Below are 24,340 nucleotides of genomic sequence, written 5' to 3'. Positions count from 1 at the left end.
CTGTCAGTTTTGAAGAACCAAACTATGTAGGGACTCTAGGTGAAGGTTGGGAGTCAGTCTGCTGTGGCTCGTCACATTTCAACCCCCAAATCCCTGAACTCAGTTTAGCTCTTTCATCCTGAAGCCTGAGGGTCCCCCTGGCACTTCTGTTACTGGACCTTCTGAGGCGCAGAGGAAATGCACTTTCAATGTCGCTTAGCTTCCCGGACACCTCCCCCCCACCCAAACTGAGCCTAAAGAGCATCCTGTTTCTGGGGGGGGGGGGGAAAGTAAATCAGGATTCATCCCTTAAGACTATGTAGAACTCATCCCAAGCTGAGGTTCCTCTGGCCAGCTTTCATGGAATTGAGACAGTTGAGGTTTCAGCACAAGGAAAAGAGGATCTCGTCCTTCCATTGGACAACTGGTTGGCCCAGCTCTTCCGGGGCCCATTTAGAAGGAGCCCTCAGACTCATCGAGGAATCTAGGGACAGGGTCCTTTCCCCTCACTATCTCACATGGCACTATTTACTCTGCTTCCCTTTGGTTAAAATTCTGATTTTGCCTCTAGGTGTCCCAGGCTTGCGGAAACAGACCCCTTGGATGCTCAAGGAAGAGCAGATAGCTATTTTCCAGAGGCCATCCATATGGGAGAGGGCCAAACTGGGCCAGATCCACTGAATGGATGACAATTAGTTGGGAATATCGTAGAGGAAATGCTTCAAGTCAAGGTCAGGCTGTGCCAGAGCACTGGCTCTAATTAGCCTCTAACTCACCTTGGCAAACAGTTGGTGGAGCCAGTCCCAAGTGACCACTCACGAGGGTCTTTAAGCCTGGGACCTGGTCCATGTGCTCATTGCCAAAGGGCAGAGGCAAGAAGAGTGAGCTCTAATGTAAGTGGGATTTCTCCACCAGCCCCAAATATGGGTGCAAACTGGGCACCTGGAAGACTTAAGAAAAAGGAAAAAAACTTCCAAGTCCAACTTGCCCTTTCAGCTGCCATCCAAACCATCACAGAAATGGGAAGATGGAGACTCTGGGGAGGAATCCACCAAGTCACTGCAAAAAGCCCCTGGTGGTTCTTGGAAGTCGTCGAGTTAGAAACATGGGGGCTGCAGGAGACCAACTGGGGCCTCCCGACGTGGCAGGGAGCCGCTTTTCCCTGCCCTCGCCCCAATAGCCACATACCTGGGGGTGTTGTGCGCACATGCGTGTGTACGGGTATCCAGCTGGATCTATGTGAATGTGTGTATTTGAGGGGCCCGTGTCTATCTGCATATGTGGGCCCAAATGGGGCCTGGATGGTCAAAAGCTCTGAGAATCTGCCTGCCTTTTCCCATTTCCTCTACTACCTTCCCACAGGGTGCACAGTTCCCGAAGTCTGGAGCCACACGGAGTTTCGGTGGTTCTTATTGCTGGGCCTTCACATTGTTTCTCCCCCTACTAGACCATTAGCCGCCTAAGAGAACCAGGTCAGAGAGAGATAAAAGGCCAAACCCATGAAGGCCATACAAGCATTCCACACAATAGGCAGGAAGACCAACAAACCCAGCACGCACAGAGACTGGCTGACCGCTGTCTGCAATGCCAGGCCTGGGAATTCCCCGGAGCCTCCCTCTTGGGCAGCGCCTGCAGGCTTCTGTTCCGGGTTGTTGTCGGGCGGGAGATTGTTGCTTTCCTCGAAGTGGGAAGATAGCCCATCGGCCTTGATGGTATCGAGCTGGTCACCTTCGTTCTTTGTATCCACTGGTTCCTGTTCAGGGGCTTCCCAGGAATGGGACCACGAATGACTAGGCCCCTGTTGCGCTTCCTCCTCTTCTAGATCTTGACTCAGCCCATCCTTGACCAAGATGAAACCTGGATGTTGTCCTGCGAGCCACATGCCAGTGACAATGCCAGGGGGGGATTCTTTCAGTGTGTCTCCTTCCACGAAGTCATCGTCATCGTCGTCATCATCATCGTCATCGTCCTCCTCGGCCCCAGAGGAGGTCCCCAGCTCTTCAATATCGCAGCCACTGCTGCTGCCATCTTCTTTGGCATCTTCCAGGAACTCCATCACACCATGCACGTTCTGCATCGCATAGTGGAGGGTGATCTCCTCGGCCAGCGAGCTGTTCAACGCCCTCTCGGGACCCATCCACTTCAGGTAGAGGTCTTGGTCATGGTCAGTTGTACGCACCCCCCTGGAATCCCCGTCGGCCACCTCCGCGGCTCTCAAGCGGCTCAGGTGCGTGAGGTAGAGTTGTTCTAATTCCAAGTCCACAGAGTCCTCTGTCTGGACTTCATCTGATCTAAACAAGTCCGCGTACTTTCCAGGGCAGTTGTCAGAAGCCCGCTCACCCAGAGGACTCACCGACTCCGACAGACCCTCTTCCTGAGCTCCCAACAGAGGGATTCCCAGGGTTCTTCCCTGCTCAGGTATCACACTCGGCACAGAAGGGTGGATTTCGATGGTAGGGGACTGTGGGTACTCAGGGAAGGTCTCAGGCAGATACAGGCGAGATTCGTTGTTTTCTGAAGAGCTAGTCACCATGACATCGGAGACCTGGGGTCATAGAAAATGAGGAAGGGAGAGAGAAGGGGGTTATAGCAGAAGAGGGACAGAAATAAGAGAGAACAAACAAAGGGGAAAAGAGAGGAACAAATTCTCCACAAAATATCCCATTCCCTGCTAAGTGCCAGGTCCCGGGCCCCCACCCCCAACCCACATGTCTGCCTTCTCTACCCGTCAGCTGATAAGACGGCCCCAGGATATGCATTTCACTCAGCAAACATGGAGGAAGAGAGGAAGTGGCTACTGGGGCCAGTCAGTTCTAGCCCAAAGATGACATGGGCAAGACCTGGAGTCCTGAAGAGCAAGGTTCAAATGGCCCCTCAGATGCTGGGCTGCTGGGCTGCTGGGCTGCTGGGCTGCTGGGCAAGTCCCCACAACCTTCGAGGCTGCAATTTCTCCTCTAGAGAATAGAGATGATCATAACAGTGCTTACCTCAGAGACTTGTTCTAAGAATCAAATGAAATCATGTCTGCACTATATGCTTTTATGAGTCTCAAAAGTGCTACCAAAGTATGGATTCTTGTAACAGTGGGACAAAGTGGCATTTGAGGGGGCAGAGATGGAGAGATAGAATCAGGGAGATGAGGAGGCAAGAAGCCGAGAGCAGGAGAGAGCAAGAGCCTTCCCGGCTGGAAGGCTCAAGTCTAAGTTTTTAAGGATCAAGGAGATCGAGGCACATTTGTAGGCAGCAGGGGAGCAGCCAGAAGACAGGGAGCGTTTGAAGTTAGTGAGAAAATAGGGATGACAGAGGGGACAATCTGCTAGAGAAGCGAAGATCAAGGATGGGGGACGCCTTGGCAAGAAGAAGGGCCACCTCTTCATGGGAGACAGGGATATAGGAAGGCATCTCAGTGATGGCAGATGAAGAAGGAAGAGGGAGATCAAGGCAAAACAATGGTCTCAATCTTTCCAGTGAAATAAAGGAGTCAAGAGCAGGGGCAGAAGAGCCATGGGAGCTCTGAAGAGCAATTTAGAAGTTGGGAAGAGCCTCTGTGTGAAGTAGGAGGAGCTCTTAAGGGAGGTATGAAAGGATTACCTTGCTGTAGGGAGGGCCTAGTTGAGATTATGTCACAGAAATCTGTCACAGACTCAGCAGAGTTTTGAGAATTTCTCTAGCTTCCTTTACACAGCGTGTGAGTAGGAGCTAATGACTCAAGACTAAGATCTGCTGGGACAAGATCTGTGACCCAATAAGGGGGGCATGGGACTTGAGAAGATGGCAGCGTGGGGTTGGGCTCCTTCATCAAAGGCTCGGGATAGGGAAAAAAAGGAAGAAAGTGTTGGCCTGGGATGGAACCAAGGTGTGGGGGAACCAGTGATCAAAGTGATGGAAAAGAACAGAAGATGGGTTGCAAGGAAGAGGGGAAGATGGAATGATAAAAGCTTTTGAGCAGATAAACTGATGTCAGAATTCTTGATCGTGGAAGTGATGGAAGGATCAAGGTCATGACCATCTTAAGAGTGTAGATGACGGGGAAGGGGAATGTGTGAAAGAACAAGTCATAGGAAGTGGGGGATAGCAGAATCTTAAGTGAGTGATAAATTGGGATTGAAATGTGACCCTCTGGCTCAAAGGCTTGAGATCTCAGGTTCTTTGGTGTCTCTTTCTAGGTCTCTACCTCTCTGGAACTCTCTAGCTCTAGAGGCCTCTCTTCCTATGGGTCTCTTGGGTCATGCTCTCATCTGCCAGGTCTTGAACTCTTGGTTTACGGTTGGAGATAAGACATCCCAAAGACATGGAGACACTGTCAGTGTGGCTTCAGGTCTCTATTTGTAGGGCTCCATGTCTCCAAGTCTTTGGGATTTGTTTTTTTTCTCTAGCATGCTAAGAGGTCAAGAGTGGAGACTAGTGTGGAATTGGTTGATGGTTCACCATACGGCACGGATTGGGTGATAAACCGAGGTTTGGAGGGACTAGAGGTCACAGTGAGGACCAAGAACAGGTTAGGAAGAGACAGAATGAGAGAAGATAATGATCAGAGAAGGGGACTTCAGAGTTTATGAACATGGAAGTGGAACATCTATGGCTATCATCAGATAGCTAAGATAGAGAAGGTCACGGGAGTATTTGAGGGACTGTCCTTATGTATGGTGAAAGGGTAAGAATTGAGTTGGAGAAGACCGAGTCATCAGGAGTGGGTAATAAATTTGGACTCAAAGGAGGAGAAGCTGCTGAGCGATGGTAGTGAAGGGAGAGCTCTGGAAGCAGCGATGGAGATAAAAGGATTCCAAGTGTCCCTTCTGTGCCAGTCTGCCTGCAGTGTGGTTGGGGATGTGTGACATGGTGGGGCACAGTAAGGGGGTGCCACTGAGCCCGAGGTCGGGGCCCCCTGAGACCTTAGGTAAGTCACTTCACTTCTGTTTCAGGCTTCCCAACTGTCAAATGGAGATGACAATTGCTCCCACCTCCCAAAGTTGTGAGTCTCAAATATGTAAAGTCCATGGCACAATGTTTGGCACATAGTAGACTATCAATGCACGCTATTAGTAGTAGTAGGATAACTATTAGGCATCCACCAAGAGGAGCTAGGTCTCAGTGAGAGACAGATGGAGCGGGAAGGGAAGAAGCTGCAACTGAGGGAAAGTCTGTTGGTCATAGAACTCGGACTTCTGTGTGTGGCTCTATTCTAGAATTCAAAGACTCCTCAGCTCTCTGAACCAGAAAGACTCATCCTCAGGAGCAGGAATATGCTGGGGGGTGGGGGTGGGGCGGCCTGTTGACAACCACTGTTTGGAAATCTCTTGGAAGGAGGAAGCCCCTACTTTCAAGGAAGGCTCATTCCGTCCTTGCTCAGCTCTTCCTCACACTGTGCCAGTTGTTCTTTAAACCTGTGGTCTGGCCTGCTGGAAGAGCTGAGAACACAGCAATCTGGGAATTGTTTCTCCATGTGGATGGGGACCAGCTCCCCTGGGTGCCCTTTTAGCCCTGGGCATCCTGGAAGGTCAGGCCAATATCTACCAGGGATCTGTGGGGTGTATGTAGCTAACGAGATAGGATGCCACTGAGTCTCTTACCTGTATTATTTGTGGCCCTGGCTGGAGTGGTAAAGATGTTACTAATATGCTCTCTGACCCCCTGTCCCCGTCATCAGAACATTCTGCAAGAGTGAGAAAAAGGTAGGGAGGAGAGGTCATGCTGCATTTCTGTGACTTCAGGTCAACAGATTCTTGTCACAACTGGTCACTGCGTGAGAAACCCACGGGGGATGGAGAGGACGCAGCCTTCCACTGCCGGCTCCATGTGGAGAACCAACCGCCCTCTCCCCATCCCACCAACTGGGTTTCAAATACCTTTCCCCTCCCTCTTTTCAAATCCATCCCCGACACGCAGGGTGTCACTCAAACAACCCGTTCTTGCCTTGGCATCAGAGGCCACCATTTACTGCCTGTAGTCAGCTTCCAATCGGGAGGCTCGAGTGGAAAACCTCCTGGCACAGGCCACCAGAGTTGACCGCCTCTCCCCTCCTCCCCCAAACGGCTTCCTTGGAGATGCTGGTGGGCGTGTGCCCCACTAGAGTGCTTGGTTAACAGTCGATCTTTTTTGCAGCCAACAGCCCATTGGCAGACTCCAGGTGAATGTGTACAACTCGAAAGGGGGAGATGAGGGGTACCCCAAAACAGGAAAGTGTCACCATCAGACTTTCCCATCACTTACCCACTGAAGAGACAGAGTCATGTACGGTCTCTCTTCTGGGTTCCTCCTCAGCCTGCCTGTGGGAGGTAGAGAGAGGGAAGTGGACACACTCTCCACCTTATAGACCTCTCTTCCTCTACGCTCTCCCCGCTCCACATTGTCACCCCAGGGATGTTTCTTAGGCAGACACCTGGCCACCCACACCCCTCACTGGCACTGCCAGGCTCGAGGCCCTCAGAAATCTGCTGCCTTTACATTTAGAGTCTCCTCTCTCACCGCTCTGTGCTCTGCCCCTCAAACCTGGCTTCTTCTCTCTTACTCCGTTGCCTCAGCCAACCTCCCTCTGTCCACTGGATTCCTCCCCATCTTCTGAGAGACAAGTCAGATGCCATCTTCTTTGGGAAGCCTTCCTGACATTGCTTATTTACCATGCTTCTGTCACCTGGCACCGTTTCATTCCTCTCTTAGGCGCTTGTGTGTATAATTAGATCATTTGCATGACAGGCCGTGCTGATAACACCTGGCTGACTGAAAAAAGCAGGCTGGCACTGATTAAATGAAGTCATTGACCAACAAGCGGGTGTAGATGGTGGCCATTTCAAGGTCACCAGCCAACTGATTTCATCCCCAGGGCAACCCCACTCTAAGAGGGCACCATATATCCTCAGAGGACTCCTCCCTGTCACTCTGCCAGGAGCGGGGGCTTCCCTAGCTACAGGCCTCAAGCCAATTCTTCCTTAGGAGCAGAGGGAGGACAAAACACAAGCCAAAACCCCCAAAGCCAGAAGCATGCTGGAGGGGAACAGTTGGGTGGCACAGGAGCTAGAGCACTGGCCCTACACTCAGGAGGACCCAAGTTCAAATGTAACCTCAGATACTTTCACTAGTCATGGGACTCAGGCCAAGTCACTTAACCCCAGTTGCTCCCCCCAAAACAACAACAAAAACAATTTAAAAACACACTCAAATATGAAAGGGAAGGTTTTAGCTGGTTTCCCATCACCACCAAATCTGACACCCTTGAGGCTCTTGATTGAACTTTATTCAGAGACTCATAATTGACTGTTTTCGTTTATCATGATTTATTAAGACGTGGCTGGAGCAAACTGCTGCAGAACAGAACTGTAAAGATGTAGCTGGGGCAAACTGCCACAGAGCAGAACCCTAAAGAGACTCTTTGACCTAATCATCATCCTTGTCCCACACCTCTCCTCAGGGAAGGGATTGCATATTGGCAAATGGTTAAAATCAGGGCTCGGGTGATTGGAGAAACGGGGATAAAGTGCTCAGGTTTGGGGCTCCCTGTTTCACCTGCCATCGTTGGGTCCCTCTTCAGGGATCACTGCAGGGCTCTTCGTCAGGGCCCCAACTTGAATGTGAAGGCTTTAAACCCCTCGGGGCACTTCCAGTCTCAAAAGCTTTTCCAATCCAAGCAGCAGGGAAATAAGAGTCTGAAACAGTGGCCCCAAAGACTCTTTCCAGGCCGAAGCCCCCGATAACAATCAAGGGGAAGGGTTAAGCTGTGGACTCGTCTCTTGATTTCTCGAACCTCATGCCCGGGTAAACATCACAAAAATCCCAGGATTTGAAAGTTGGAAGGGGTCTGTGTGGCCATGTAGGCCACATCCACCAAAGGAAATCTTTACGACAACCAGGTCAAGTGCCTCGGAGCAGCCCCTTGCACCCACCCCCTAGTTCCTGCCCAGCTCCTCTTCTAGACACCTCAGTTCAGTCCCCATGACACTCCTGAGTCTTTTTTCTTCTCCAGACTAGATAATCCCACTTCCCTCAATGTGGCCCCAGATGACTCGGGGTTGGCTGCCCTCCCCTGGTTATGCTGGCTTCCATCTATGGCACCTCCAGCCGAATCCAACATTCAAGCCCGGCTGGGATGAGGGCAGAGCATGGCAGGATGCAAGCCAAGGTCATGTGACCTTGTTTGGGCATTTCTACTCAAACGCTCAGATCTTTTTATTAGATTCAGCTCAATTCTCTAGCCCAAAGGTGTCAAACACAGGCGGCACACAGGCCCACAACACTCCAAAGCGAGACGTGGAAAGATTTTAACAAAATAAATAAACCGATAAAACACAGACATTACATTTAAAAATGAAGTCAATCATCTCTGGGTGGCAGGGCTCCTTCAGTAGAGATGAAGTAGTGACCCCCTCTTCCTTTATGAGTCTAACACTGCTGTACCGCACTACCAAGGTCTTTCCCTGTGCTGACGCCACCCTCCACCATTCTAGCTGGGTATCCTCTGCACATCTGACGAACAGACTGCTTATACCTGTATCCGAGTTAGGGATGTGAATGTGAAACAGCAGCCTGGCCCCCGGTGTGGATACCTGGGGTCCGACTTCACTGGGGACACCTCCTCTCATCATGTTGACATGGGGCTGCTACCAAGCAACTCTACTGAGGCTGGTCATCTGAGCCCTCGATCCTCTCCACTATAGGGACAAGCAGAGGGACTTGATCATATTCCATGTGAAGCGTCCAGCAAAATGTCCTCTCAGATGGTTCCAAGAAGGAAGGAACAACTAAAATCAGTTCTGCATACTCAGAAATGGGGACAAATTTAAGTCCTGTGAGGACCAGAGCCCTGCCTAAAAGATTGTGTATGAAGGACTCCCTCACCCTCCACCATCTTTCACCTAGAGATTTTGGGTGAAAGTCAACACCCTGGAAGAAGAATCATGGAATGAGAAACACATCCAAGCATACGGCAAGTTCCTGTTTGAAGTGATGAAACTGAGGCAGTGAAAGGAGCTCCAGGACCCCAGGATGACCCGATTTCTAGTCCCCATCTCACAGGTGACTACTGAAGCCACTAGGCCAACGTCATGTGGCTGAACTGAGGAGAGAAAAAAGAAAGATGGCAATAGTTATACAAGGCTGGATTGTAGATGAATAAGAGAAGGCCGTCATACTTGGCACAAAGCCACTGGACTGGTAGTTTCAGTCTCATGTCTAGAAAATGTCTTTCATTTTCTCAAGTCCCGAGTTCAAAAGGTCAGGGTGAATGAGCCTTCTGTGTGTGCTATCTCTTGCCTGTGGAGCCAAATATAAAATTCTCAGGCTTTCTTCCCACATGGCCCCTTCCTACTGTTTCCCATAAACAGGTACTCTTCAATCTAATGATGCGGGTCTCTGGCTGTTCCTTAAACACATCCATCAGCATCTTCACTGGCTGGAATGGTCTCCCTCATCTCCTCCACGGGCCCTCCCCGGCTTCCTTCAAGTTCCAACTCAAAATCCCATCTTCTAGAGGGAATCCTTCCCACTCACTCTTAATATCAATGTCTTCCTCTGCTGATTCTCTCCAATTTTTCCTGTTTGTTTGTACCTAGCTGTCTGCTTGTCGGCTCCCCGACCTTACTGTGAGCTCCTTCGAGGGGGACTAGCTGTGGTTTCTCACACTCCCAGCATTTAACACAGGGCCTGCTATGAAATTAAGTGCTTAACAAATACTAATAGGATGACGGCTTTGGTCGGAGCATTTTGAAAGCCATAACAACCCACGTCACATGCTCCTATTCGATAAAGTCTACTGGGTTTGAGAATCAAATCCAAACTCCCTGGCCTAACAATTCTGACCCCTGAGTCTGGCTCCCTCCTCCTCTCTTTCCAGCCTGCCTTCAGCTTCCTTTTCTTTGCAAAGTACCCGCTGCCCCTCACAGCCTCTTCGAAGCCTTAGCTTCCTTCCAAGCTCAGGTTAAAGGCTTCCGTCAACACGAAGGCTTCCCAGGTTCTCACCAACTCTGCCCCAGACTGCTCTGGCTCAGTCTGTTTCTTTGATGACAACTAGAGCGTGGCCCATGGGAAAGGTTGCCGAAATGCTTGTCCGCTGACCGATTAAACGGTCACATCAGCTTTCCCCCTGCAACCTAGTCCCTTAATTATGGAAATCAAACAGCTGTAACAGCCATCTGAAGATCATTTCTAGCAGTCAAGAGGGGAAAACCTGGCGGTCCAGAGATGAGGGGGTAGAAGGGGAAAAGGTGAACCAAAAGTAAACTGTGGTGACTTAGGAGATGGTTTGACCCAGCTCCTAGACAGTGGGAACAGACAAGAAAGAGGCAACCACAGAGCTTTCACTTGAAAGGGAAAAGAGCCAGATGTGACAGCTTCTAAAAGGCCATGGAAAAAACAATGAAAACAGAAGCACACAGCCACACCGAAGAATCCGGTCTCCGCTGTTTCCTCCAAGAGTCTTCTGGGTGCCGGCAGGTCACATTGCTTTTGAGATGCCCGGGCAAGGCAAGCAAAGCAGCTCACAGAAGAAGAGAAGAGAAAATTCAGTTACGTTAAAGGGCCTGGGGGGGGAACCCCACTTCCCCACTGTGGGGGGCAGCTCAAGAGAAGGCAAGAAACACTGCCTAACCCCCTACTGTGTGCCAGGCACTGTGCTAAGCACTGGAGGCTGGTGGGTTAGACAGGAAATGGAGAGGTGGCTGAGGGCCCTGGACAACCAGGTCTGTCAGCAAGCCATCCTCTGAGGATGGGGGATGGGGGATGGGGGGAGGGAATAAAGCACCTCTACAGGACCGACCGGGTATCAGATCCTGTCCTAAATGGTTTTGAGAAGTGGTCTCTTATATTTGGAAACATTCTGTAAGATGATATTTCATGAGTGGATGGGGAAGGATGGAGAACAGGCAGACCAGACCCTCTCTTGTCTGCTTCTGTGAATGATTACGCAAAGTCCCTGAGGGGACATCTCCTGAGGAGCATAGCCCATGACCCACCAGGTGTTTCTGCTGCCAATTTGTGGGCCTATGGGCTGTGAAAGAGCTAAGCTGGTGATTGAATACTGGACAACCCTGCAGGCAACTTGGGAAAATCTGAATCTACCCTTCAAAGGAGGGGTCACCATTTTTCTGCCTCTGCCATCCTGGAGCATCCGGTGCTTTTCGTGTTCCTTTTTTCCCCCTCTGTGGTCAAGTTAACAACCACGGGTATTATTAGTAAAGCTCAGAATTATGGTGACAATCTGTGGCTTTTTGGTATGGGATTTTAGGCCTCTAGAAGCTTAGCAGGAGTACGACGGACTCCAAACAACCAATTTTGGTGGCGTTTGCTGCTACAAGTCGTGTTGACCTGTATGGGATCACCGCTATCATGGGGGGGGGGGGGAGAATGCAAATCTGGAACACAAGATTTTGCACGGGTTAATGTTGAAAACTCTCTTTGCATGGAAAAATAAAATTGCGAGAAGGAAGGAAGGAAGGAAGAGGGCCCAAGAGCTGGGAGACACAGAGGACAACACACACTGACGGAGAAAGCACATCAGACCAGGGCCCGTCCAACAGCCCAAGCTTCCAAGTTCTGGTAACAAATGGGAGGCTTTGGGGAGGCCCGTAAAGCAAGAGGGGAACGTGTGTGCGGAGGTATAGCCCTTCACAGCTGTTAGCTTGGTCAGCCCTCACTGCAACCCTGGGACATTGGGAGTTTTTAATATCCTCATTTTATAGTTGAGGAAACAGGTGGAGACTTTAGTGACTTATCCAGGAAACCTCAGGTCTTCCTGAGCCCAAACCCAACACCAACCAGCCCCTCCTTTTAAATTTTTTTTTCCCTCTTGAGGGGCAATTGGGATTAAGTGCCTTGCCCAGGGTCACACAACTGCGAAGTGTGAAGAGTGAGACTGGATTTGAACTCAGGCCCTGCTGCCTCCAGAGCATCTGGCTACCCCCAAGCTTCCTTTCTAGACTTTACACTTTTTAGGAAGTTTGTGTTGTCAAAATCAAATGTTTCCTTTGTTTCCCCTAATAAAGAATAAGGAAAAACACACACACACACACATACACTCACAAACTCTCACACACACACAAAAAACAAACACCACACAAAAATTACATATACAAAAGCCCACAAATTCTATACACAAAAACACTACATAAACTCACCACCTACAAACACCACACTTACCACACACAAAACACATACACCACCCACAAACACACCACACATACAATTTACACAAACACACCAGACACACAAAATACATACAAACAACACACAAAATACACACAAACACAAATTGATGGAAATTATACACAAACACAGACACACAAAAACACAAATTCACCCCCACACACAAATTACACAAATACTACACAAACATATTATACACAGAAACACTACACAAACATCATACCAAAAAACACAAACACACCAGACACACGCAAATTACATAAACACACAGAAACACACTACACAAACTCACATATACAAATACATCAGAAACACAAAAACACAAATTCACCCAAACATACCACACACACAAATTACACAAATGACACACAAACACACCAAACAAAAACACATCCAAACATCACACAAAACGACATAAACACATACAGAAACATTACACAAACTCACATACACAAAGACCAGACATATACAAAAACACACAAAACACACACAAACTTACACCCACACAAATACATCAGACATCCCCCCATGCAAAACACGCATTCTCACAGACACACACACTTGTATATTTATTCTCTATACACATTCTTTACACTCTCACTTAAGACACATAAACACAAAAACTCATAACACAAACACACCAGACACACACGTATACATTCTCATAGATACATATTCTGTACACACAATCCCGTTACACATTCACTCAGAAAAACACACAAAACCTTATACACAAACACACACACATTCTCAAAGATACAAACAAGTATGTGTATTTACTTGTTATACACATTCACTTAAGACACAAACACACAAAAACTCACAAACACACCAAACACACAAATACATTCTCATAGATACATACATACAAGTGTGTGTATTTATTCTCTATACACATTCCCTTTACACATTCACTCAGAAAAACACAAAAACTCATACAAACATACTCGCATACATTCTCATATATACACACAAGTGTGTACATTTACTCTGTATGCACATTCATTTAAGACACATACACAAAAACTCACAAATATACACAGGTGTGTATATTTATTTTCTATACACATTCCCTTTACACATTCACTCATACACACTGGCATACATTCTCATATATACATACAAGTGTGTATATTTACTCTTTATACACATTCATTTAACACACAAAAACTCACAAACACAAACACACCAGACACACAAACACACACACACTTATACATTCTCATAGACACATACACACAAGTGTGTATATTTATTCTCTATACACATTCCCTTTACACATTCACTCAGAAAAACACGCAAAAACTCATACACAAGCACACTCGTGTACATTCTCATATATACACACAAGTGTGTATATTTACGCCTTATACAAATTAGCTTAAGACACAAACACACAAAAACTCACAAACACAAACACACCAAACACACGCAAAGACATACATTGTCATAGATACACGCACACAAGTGTGTATATTTATTCCCTATACACATTCCCTCAGAAAAACACACAAAAACTCATACACAAATACACACACACATTCTCATAGATACACATCAGTGTGTATATTTACTCTTTATACACATTCACTTAAGACACAAACACACAAAAACTCACAAACACACCAGACACACAAACACACACACTTATACATTGCCATAGATACATACAAACAAATGTGTATATTCATTCTCTATACACATTCCCTTTACACATTCACTCAGAAAAACACGCAAAAACTCACACACACATTAACATACATTCTCATATATACACACACAAGTGTGTATATTTACTCTTTATACACTTTCGTTTAAGACACAAACACACAAAAACTCACAAACACAAACACATACAGACACACAAACTTATACACTCTCATAGATACATACACACAAGTGTGTATATTTATTCTCTATACACATTCCCTTTATACATTCACTCAGAAAAACACACAAAAACTCCTACACAAACACACTCACATATATACTCATATATACACACAAGTGTGTATATTTACTCCTTATACACATTCACTTAAAACACACACAAAAACTCACAAACACACCAGACACACAAACACACACACACACACTTATACATTCTCATAGATACATAAAAGTGTGTATATTTATTCTCTATACACATTCCCTTTACACATTCACTCAGAAAAACACGCAAAAATTCATACACAAACACACTCGCATACATTCTCATATATACACACAAGTGTGTATATTTACTCCTTATACACATTCGCTTAAGACATAAACACACAAAAACTCACAAACACAATCACACCAGACACACAAACACACACACTTATACATTGTCATAGATACATACACACAAGTGTATATTTATTCTGTATACACATTCCCTTTACACATTCACTCAGAAAAACACACAAAAACTCATACACAAACACACTCGCATACATTCTCATATATACACATAAGTGTGTATATTTACTCTTTATACCCATTCGCTTAAGACACAAACACACAAACACACACACACACATTCTCATAGATACACACAAGTGGGTATATTTACTCTTTATACACATTCACTTAAGACACAAACACACAAAAACTCACAAACACACCAGACACACAAACACACACACTTATACAGTCATAGATACATACACACAAGTGTATATTTATTCTGTATACACATTCCCTTTACACATTCACTCAGAAAAACACACAAAACTCATACACAAACACACTCGCATACATTCTCATATATACATAAGTGTGTATATTTACTCTTTATACCCATTCGCTTAAGACACAAACACACAAAAACACACAAACACACAAAAACTCACAAACACACACACACTTATACATTGTCATAGATATATACATACAAGTGTGTATATTTATTCTCTATACACATTCCCTTTACACATTCACTCAGAAAAACACGCAAAAATTCATACACAAACACACTCGCATACATTCTCATATATACACACAAGTGTGTATATTTACTCCTTATACACATTCGCTTAAGACATAAACACACAAAAACTCACAAACACAATCACACCAGACACACAAACACACACACTTATACATTGTCATAGATACATAGACACAAGTATGTATATTTATTCTCTATACACATTCCCTTTACATTCACTCAGAAAAACACACAAAAATTCATACACAAACACACTTGCATACATTCTCATATATACACACAAGTGTGTATATTTACTGTTTATACACATTCGCTTAAGACACAAACACAAAAACACACACACTTACACATTCTCATAGATACACACAAGTGGGTATATTTACTCTTTATACACATTCACTTAAGACACAAACACACAAAAACTCACAAACACACCAGACACACAAACACACACACTTATACAGTCATAGATACATACACACAAGTGTATATTTATTCTGTATACACATTCCCTTTACACATTCACTCAGAAAAACACACAAAAACTCATACACAAACACACTCGCATACATTCTCATATATACACATAAGTGTGTATATTTACTCTTTATACCCATTCGCTTAAGACACAAACACACAAAAACACACAAACACACAAAAACTCACAAACACACACACTTATACATTGTCATAGATATATACATACAAGTGTGTATATTTATTCTCTATACACATTCCCTTTACACATTCAGAAAAACACGCAAAAACTCATACACAAACACACTTACATGCATTCTCATATATACCCACAAGTGTGTATGTTTACTCCTTATACAATTTCACTTAAGACACAAACACAAACACACCAGACACACACACATACATTGTCATAGATACATGCACACAAGTGTGTATATTTATTCCCTATACACATTCCCTCAGAACAACACACAAAAACCTCATACACAAATACACACACACATTCTCAAAGATATACACAAGTGTGTATATTTACTCCTTATACACATTCATTTAAAACACACACAAAAACTCACAAACACACCAGACACACAAACACACACACACACTTATACATTCTCATAGATACACAAAAGTGTGTATATTTATTCTCTATACACATTCCCTTTACACATTCACTCAGAAAAACACGCAAAAATTCATACACAAACACACTCACATACATTCTCATATATACACACAAGTGTGTATATTTACTCCTTATACACATTCGCTTAAGACATAAACACACAAAAACTCACAAACACAATCACACCAGACACACAAACACACACACTTATACATTGTCATAGATACATAGACACAAGTATGTATATTTATTCTCTATACACATTCCCTTTACATTCACTCAGAAAAACACACAAAAACTCATACACAAACACACTCGCATACATTCTCATATATACACACAAGTGTTTGTATTTACTCTTTATACACTTTCACTTAAGACACAAACACAAAAACTCACAAACATAAAGATACAGACACACAAACACACACTTATACATTCTCATAGATACACAAAAGTGTGTATATTTACTCCTTATACACATTTGCTTAAGATACAAACACACAAAAACTCACAAATATAAACACACCACACACACACATACACTGTCATAGATACATGCACACAAGTGTGTATATTTATTCCCTATACACATTCCCTCAGAAAAACACACAAAAACTCATACACAAATACACACTCATACACATTCTCAAAGATACACACAAGTGTGTATATTCACTCTTTATACACATTCGCTTAAGGCACAAACACACAAAAACTCACAAACACATATATTGTCATAGATACATGCACACAAGTGCGTATATTTATTCCCTATACACATTCCCTCTGAAAAACACACAAAAACTCATACACAAATACACACAGACATTCTCAAAGATACATATAAGTGTGTATATTTACTCCTTATACACATTCACTTAAGACACAAACATACAAAAACTCACAAACACACTCACACACTCTCATAGATACATATACACAAATGTGTATGTTTATTCCCTATACCCATTCCTCTTATACATTCAATTAAGACACAAACATACACACAAACACAAATATACCAGACACAAACACATTCTCATAGACACATACACACACGTGTATATTTATTCCGTATACACATTCACTTAGACACATTGTCACACAAACACACCAGACACACACACAGGCACACACAAAACAAACAGAAAAACACGCATTCTCATAGATACATATATGCAAGTGTGTATATTCCCTATACACATTCACTTAAGAGACCTACACACATACGTAGACACACACGCATGCGTGCCGTGGGGGGATTCTCTCTGCATATACACACTGACAACTCAAATTCACAGGCTTAAGAATTTGCCCATTGGCTGAAGGTCAAAAAGAAAGGGAGAAGTGGGTGCCGCTAGGGGTGGGGTGACAGCAAAGTTAGGGGGAAGAAGTGGAACCCTGTGGGTGCAAACAGAGCCCAGGATGGACCAGTCTCCAAAATGACCCAAAGTGTGCTACTTATCAGACCAACGGCCTTTTCTCAGTCCTTGTCCTTCTCAATCAGGGGTCCCCCTCCCCTCCTGGATACTCTCTTGTCTAGTTTTCCAGGACACCTTCCCCTTTCCTGATTCCACCCCTTCCGTCTCTTCCACTCCTCCTCTGGATCCTCCTCCAGATCACACCTCCTTATTCCAGGGGTCTCTGGGGCTCTGTCTTCGGCCCTTTGCTCTTCCTCCTCTAGACACCAAACACCCCGAGCTCTCGTGGATCGAACGCCCATCTAGCTCTGCACTGAGGACCGATCCCAGATCTCCCTTTCCTGCAGTGGCCTCTGGCTCACCTGGAACCGGATGGCCAGGAGGCATCTGAAACGCCCTCCCCCAAAAGGGGAGGTAGCTGCGGTAGCTGCTGGAGGCCCTGCCTGCCCATGCCAGGCCATCCTCTGCTCCTGGTGAGTGGCAAACGAGCTGGATCAGGGCCTACACCATAACATCCCAGAACCACTCTAATTCCAGATCATGAGTGGGTCACTAGTGCACTGGTCACTCATGGGTAGAAGGGCACTTGGTCCTAGAGTTCCCTCCATAACCTGCCTTGAAGCTCAAAGCCAGCCCCCGCCCCCCCCCCCCCGAGTTCCAATGGTAGAGCCCCAGGACAGCAGAGACAGAGGCCCTTTCTGTGTCCTCACCCCGGTGAGGTCAGCTTTGGGGCCACCACCTCCTAGAAGTCCTAGCATCCAAGCTGCACCACACTTGGGCTGAGAGAGACTCCAGCTTTGACACTTCCTCTGGAGTCATCAGGGGTTTCTCTTCCCCATTATCTCCATTTGAGAGGTAATTGCAGGCCTTCCTGGGCAACCAAAGTGCTCTAGAAATGGGGGTTCCTTCTAGTGAAATCCCATGCTAAAATGAAGCTCTTTTTGCTGACTCTCATGTTTAGCTGCCTCAGGACAATCTGTTTCTAACACTTTTATGGCCCCCAGTTTAGTGGCAGCTCAAGTACTCCCAACCTGAAGTGGTCTCTGAAAAGCTTTTGAATACCCCCCCCCCTTCACATTTCCATCACAAGAAACTAAGCCCCCCTGACCTGCACCTCAATAGGCACCCCCAGCACATGGTGACTGAGCATCTACTGGAGAAGCTTGGAGGCCCCAAGTCCTCCCAAAGTGGCCCATTTCACAGGGAGAGAACTCAGCAATCTTTGTTATTCCTGTCTGACTTCTGGGGTCAAGAGAAATGAGCGTGATCCTTCCCCAGCCACAATGGAAGCCCTTTCCTTTCCCAACTGAAATCTTCCTGCTCCGGGATATGGCTCAGAGCTGGGGCCCCCTAGGAAGCCTTCCCTGTTTTCCCCCAACATCCACAGCTCATTCCTCACATCCAAGATTTAGGTGGAGTTTGGGCCGGGCCGTTTGGCATCTTAAAGTATTCAGGGGGTCAAGTATATAACAAAGATTCAGTTAACAGTGAATAAATACCAAGTACAGAGTTGAGATAAGATTAAGCCCCCCATCCCACTTCAACAAACTCCTAGTGTGGGGGGGGGACGGGGGACACGGGGCATCAGGGAGAAGGTGGCACCTTCACTGGGGATGTTTGGCTAGGTGAGCCAATAGATAGCCACTGAGCCTGAGCACCAATGCTGCCTCAGACACTTCCTAGCTGTGCCATCGTGTGCCTCAGTCTCCTCATTTGTAAAATCACACCTACCTCCAAGGGTCAGGATCAAGTACGGGACAAGTACCAGCGCTGATTTTTATTGGACACTGTCAAACTGAGTCTCCTCACTCTTCCTGAGTGGTCATTAATTAACTGGGCCGAACAACTTGCATCCCATCCTCCTAGTCAAAGGGCAGTCTGTGAGCATTCTCTCAGCTCCCTTGTGGGCATGACCTGGGGCTAACAAGATGGCACCAGAATGTCTCTGGACCCGGGAAGCAAAATGAGTCCCTGCACAGTTTTTAAAAAGGGAGGTTAGGGCCTAGCACAGAAGCAGATGTGGCTCACAGCATGTGAGAGCTGGAAGAAGCCTTCAAAAGTCTTGTACAGCTTGGGTCCAAACTCCAACTCCGACCCAGATCTGTCTCCCAGATCCAGTGTCAAACGGGCTCCAAAGTACACACTGACTTGGTCAAACAAATGGGGCTATACCACGCTGGCTTTCTAATATTCCCGAAAACTGCCATCCGGCTACAAGAGTTGACCCAACTGAGCACTGGCCTGAGCCGAGAGGACCACAACAGGCTCTAGGGGTGCTCAAGCGCTGGACTGCACTAGTCTAAGCTGGCTATCCTCCCTTTTCTTCCCACTCCTGTCCCTTAAGAAAACAACTGGGAACTGAAAGGGCTTGTCAAGGTCATCTCAGACAATTCCTTCACGTGAGAAGGAGGAGAGGAGGATCTACAGGCCGGGGAAGATTCGCTCTAGCTCCTCAGGCTGGAACCCAGGAGTTTCTGATGCCAAATCCAACTCTGCTGTGTCATAAGTACCTAGTCTGAGCTCACCCCTGCCCCCAAAGGCTCCCATCTTTCAGTACCTCTCATTATGTTAGGGCTGAGGAATGGAGATAGCTCATGTAGGTGGCCCTAAAAGACTGACAATACACCCCCATTTTAAGGATAGGAAAAATGAGACAGAAAGAAGGAATCTGCCTAAAGTTTCCCTGGTAGATAAGAACTCAAGTTATTGAAAACCATTCTGGCAAGGGCCCAGGACACGGTAACCACACTAGACAGGCAGGCTGATCCCACACAGGCCAAGCTCTCCCTTCCTTCTCAGGACTAGGTCATTTCCCATTGCTCTCTCCAGCTGTGTACTCAGAGCTACTGGGCCGAATATGACATAAGCCACCCATCGTGCATTTTCTGGTCTCGACATCTTCCTCCTGGTCAGCCCCTTAAAGGCCACCCTACCCTCAGCTTGCCTGAGGCCCCTCAGAATATGCAGCATTCTGGTGACACTTTGGTGATCACAGGGCCCCATCTTCACTCTGCTCCCTAAGGTCTAAATGTTGGTTTGACTAGTTATCTCTGCATATATGACATATTCAGAGTATGGGGGGGAGGGTGTATTTGTGAGAGAGCCAGAACTGGTTTCTACCCCAGTACAAAGCACTTTTTTTTTGGGGGGGGGGGAGGGAGAGTTCAAGCAACAGGGAACCTGGGCTTAATATCCATGGGAAATGTTGAACAAAATCAATAAAAATATATTAAAACAACATAGACAATGTGAATTTTTGTTTTGTCAGCCTAAGTCAGCATGCAGCCAATAGTGATCCCTTTGTATTCAAGTTTGATACTGCCTGCCAAGACCATTAAGAGGCTAAGTAACCTCCCTAGTCACAGAACCAGCAGAACCTGGGACTTTAAGGCCAGGACTCTATGCACTATACCACTCTGCCTGAAACATTACAAAAGAACGAGCGGCCAAATGGAAGCCAGTGATCTGCGTGGGTTAGTTCTCAAACGTGTCAGCTTGGCACACACTGACCGTGGTGCTGCCCATTCATACTGAGAAGGAAAGACTTTGAGTACAGGACTGGGCACGGGCTTATCCATGAGCAGGCCTAAATCCCAGAGTTGGTCAGTACAAGACAATCCTCTGTAGCACTCCACCAAAAAGCAGCACTTGGTGTTGGGATTAGCCATGATGACTGAGAAAGCTCAAAAACATCAAATGTGTGGCTGTATGTTCATTAAGGCTGGTTTTCTCAGCCGTTAGCAGGCACAACACTTTACCACTGGCCACTATCGCTACATGTAATCCAAGAGAAAACTGGCACAGGGCCTGCTTCTCTTGAGTTCTGCCTCAGTCTGGGGCCTTCCTAATTCCTGGCAAGAGGCTAGACATAGTATCAGCATTAGGACTCCTAAAAGGAGTCTAGAAAGAACCTCGGAAGAGGAGGGGGCCCCCCAGGAGGTGAGGGGCTGCCCAAAGCCCCACCACAGCCTGTAACAGCTCCTGGAACTCTCCAGCTGGGATTCTTTCTGGTGGGACAGGGGGTCTAACAGTAAGTACCCAAGCATTCTAAACCCTACCAGACCAACAGTGATCAGTCAAACATCCTATCACTGTCCCTCCCAAAAAGTTCTGCTCAGGTCTTGGGACCATTCAGCCCAGCTCAAACAGGCAGCTGGAGGTAGCAACTCAAGCTATCACAGTAACTGACAATCATCACCAGCACTTATAAACAGCGTTCTGAAGCTTGCTAACGCTTGGCAGATATCACCTCATTAGATCCTTGCCACCCTTGGAGGCAAATGTTTTTATCAGTCCCCATGTCACAGAGGAGGAAACAGAGGCAACTGAAAGACTAAGAGACTTGTTAAGAACTGGTAAGTGCCTGAAGGCCAGTGTTCCATCCACTTACTCAAACTTCCTCCCTTTTACCGGGGGTGGGGGTGGACAATAGGGCCACAGCTGCCTCAGAATTCTCAACGGTTTCCCCAGAGCTCACCTCCCCCCCCCGCCCGGGGCCCTGAGGATGGAAGGCTCACCACCCTGATGGAAGAGGAGGATTAGAAGCAGGGGGTGGACACTGGAGCGGAAGTTACCTGTGTCTGACAGGTTTCATACAGCTCTTCAGCTGTTTCGTCTCAACCTCCCAAAAAAGGTGCTTCGTTGGGGGCGGAGGGGGGTGCAACAGGGGCCCGGGAGGTCCGGGGAGGCCCGGCCCCTTGGCCCGGCCAGCCGTCTCCTTCAGCACCACCGTATAGTTCTTGCCCTGATTGTTGGCCCAATAGGTGGCCTCGGGTGTCTGGTACCTTACCACGAAGTCAATACGGGCCCCATCCCGCACCTGGGCACCCACGCTAGGGGGTTCGAAGGGCAGCTGGAAGGCGAAGCGGTCAGTCTGCCCCCCATCCTCGGGGGAGCTGCTCCCCCCCGGGACATAGTGGGCAGGGTGGTCTTGGAAGGTCAGCCAGCCATCGTGGGTGGCCCGCACGTGCACGGCCTTGTGGTAAGAGAGGTTGAGGACTCGGATCAGGCCTCGCAGAACCGGCGCCCGGCCCGGCATCCCGGGATCCTCTGGAGGCAGCAGGTCCTCCAGCTCCACCATGGAGCCCCGAAGGCGCTCCAGCCTGCCCGGGGCCGGGGGCAGCACGAAGCCGGGCAGCAGATAGAAGGGAGGCCCGGGTCCCGCTCCGGGGGGGCTCCCGCTCAGGCCCAGCTCGGGAGGAGACTCGTCTTCGTCGTCCTCGTCCGGCCCTGCCCCGAGCCCCGCACAGCCCCAGGGCTGGTAGCGCCTCAGCTGGGCCAGGGGTAGTCCCAGGGCCTCGTCCGCAAAGAGCACGCGCCGGGGTCCCCCCGAGGGCCGCAGCGGCGGCGGGGCCTGAGCTCGGCCCGGCCCCTCCTCCCGTTCGCCCAGCTCCTCAGCGCCGGGCCCTGGGGCTCGACCGGCGGCGGCGGCGGCCGCGGGAGCCGGCGGCCCGGGCTCCCGGGCCAACCCTGTCCCGCTCGGGGGCTCTCCCCGCGGGGCCGCTCGGGCCATGGCGTCGGCGGGGCCGGACGGCCCGAAGCCAGGGAGCCAAAGCGGGGCCCGCGGCCGCGTCCGGAGCCCACCCGGACCTTCGCCCAGTCAGAACCCGAGGCTCGAGCCCGTGCGGGAGCCGGAGCCGGAGCCCGAGGCTGCTGGGGAAGCGCAGAAGAGAGGAAGACGCGGCCAATGGCAGGTAACGGAGGGCGGGCGACTGAGCGCGGCGGACCAATGGAAGGCGCCAGATGCGAAGGGGAGGCTGGTGCGGGGTGCGCGGGGGCTGACGGAATGGGGTGTGGGGCCAATGGGAGAAAGTAGCGCGAGGAGTCGGAACTAGGGGGCTGCGGCTCGAGAGAAGGGAGGGGGAGGAGGAGAGAGAAGGGGAGTGGGACGGGGAGGGGCAGGGAAAGGAGACGGACGGAAAGAGGGAGGAGTCGGCGGCCCTCCCCGCCCCCCACCTCAGACATCTGCGCAGACCGAGAGAACAGGCACGTGGGGAAGGAAGCCGAAGCCCAGCGTCCGGCCGGCCGCCTCCCCTCGGTGCCGCTTCACTCCCCCTCCCGCGGTTTCCCCTTCCCTCCCGCTCTTTGCTCTTCCCCTCCCTCTCTCCGCACCCTTCTCCTGTCCCCAAGGAGGTCGGCAGTCGCTCCCTACCTCCCCCAGGACAAACTCTCGGAGCTCTGGTCTTCGCGCTCATCCTCTGTGGGCACCGGTGATGGTGGAAGGTCGCCCAGGGAGGCGTCTGTGAAAGGGACTTGGGCCATTGATGGGGTTGGTTCCAGGGGGGCTGAGACCGGGCAAGTTGTAAGGAGCTCTCGGCTCTCGAGGAGACAGGGACGGTGGTCAGGGGGCAACAGACGGCGGGCCCCGAGGCGGGCCGCCTTAAATGAGGTCTGACCGTGCCTTCAGATTGTGAGTCATAATCAGGGGCGTTGAATGGATGAAGCAAACGCAGCCCGGGCAGGGAGGCGGTGGCTCGCCCACGGGAGCCGCCACTTCCCGCCCCTGCTGGCCTCGACCAAGCGGCCCTTCCGGCCGAGAAAGCTGATGGCGTCTCCCCTTTCCCCATTCCCTTCTCCTCGCCGGCATCTTTCAGACCGCTCTTTTCTGTGACATGAGGGGTTGGGTCAGGGCAACCCCGTGACGGGAATTTCCGTGACTTGGCCAAAGACACCCGTGAAATAAATGAGAACCACAGTTCACTTTAATACAGTGCTTGAAAGTTCACCCAACACTCTCCTCACCGTGACTCTGAGAAGTGGCTCAGA

At 48.3% G+C, this 24,340-nt stretch overlaps 1 protein-coding gene across 2 annotated transcripts; it reads right to left on the bottom strand.

The window, feature by feature from the left end:
* Nucleotides 1–253: 253 nt before the first annotated feature.
* Nucleotides 254–23,257, bottom strand: PPP1R3F (protein phosphatase 1 regulatory subunit 3F). Of its 2 annotated transcripts, XM_031944300.1 has the most exons (5): nucleotides 22,150–23,256; nucleotides 6,190–6,245; nucleotides 5,550–5,632; nucleotides 2,820–2,933; nucleotides 254–2,524 (listed from the first exon to the last, which is right to left on the bottom strand). In XM_031944300.1, the coding sequence occupies exons 1-5, from the start codon at nucleotides 23,085–23,087 to the stop codon at nucleotides 1,439–1,441; spliced, it is 2,277 nt and encodes a 758-aa protein (XP_031800160.1). In that variant the 5' UTR covers nucleotides 23,088–23,256; the 3' UTR covers nucleotides 254–1,438. The 2 variants fall into 2 exon arrangements, with proteins under 2 accessions (XP_031800160.1, XP_031800161.1); XM_031944301.1 differs by lacking the exon at nucleotides 2,820–2,933 and having other exon boundaries at nucleotides 22,150–23,257.
* Nucleotides 23,258–24,340: the final 1,083 nt, after the last annotated feature.

The sequence above is a fragment of the Sarcophilus harrisii genome, chromosome X, assembly GCF_902635505.1.
Source record: "Sarcophilus harrisii chromosome X, mSarHar1.11, whole genome shotgun sequence".
In the NCBI taxonomy this organism is placed as follows: Eukaryota; Metazoa; Chordata; class Mammalia; order Dasyuromorphia; family Dasyuridae; genus Sarcophilus; species Sarcophilus harrisii.
The sequence above is the reverse complement of the archived record's forward strand: the minus strand, read 5'-3'. Positions and strand labels throughout refer to the sequence as shown.

Bases quoted from the DNA above. Each gene is read 5' to 3' on its own strand.
- PPP1R3F (XM_031944300.1), bottom strand. From the start codon at position 23,087: ATGGCCCGAGCGGCCCCGCGGGGAGAGCCCCCGAGCGGGACAGGGTTG. The intron at 5,633-6,189 runs GTAAGTGATGGG...TCACTCTTGCAG, and splicing joins TGACTCTGTCTCTTCAGTGG to AATGTTCTGATGACGGGGAC. The intron at 2,525-2,819 runs GTCTTGCCCATG...CTATGACCCCAG, and splicing joins CTTGCTCTTCAGGACTCCAG to GTCTCCGATGTCATGGTGAC.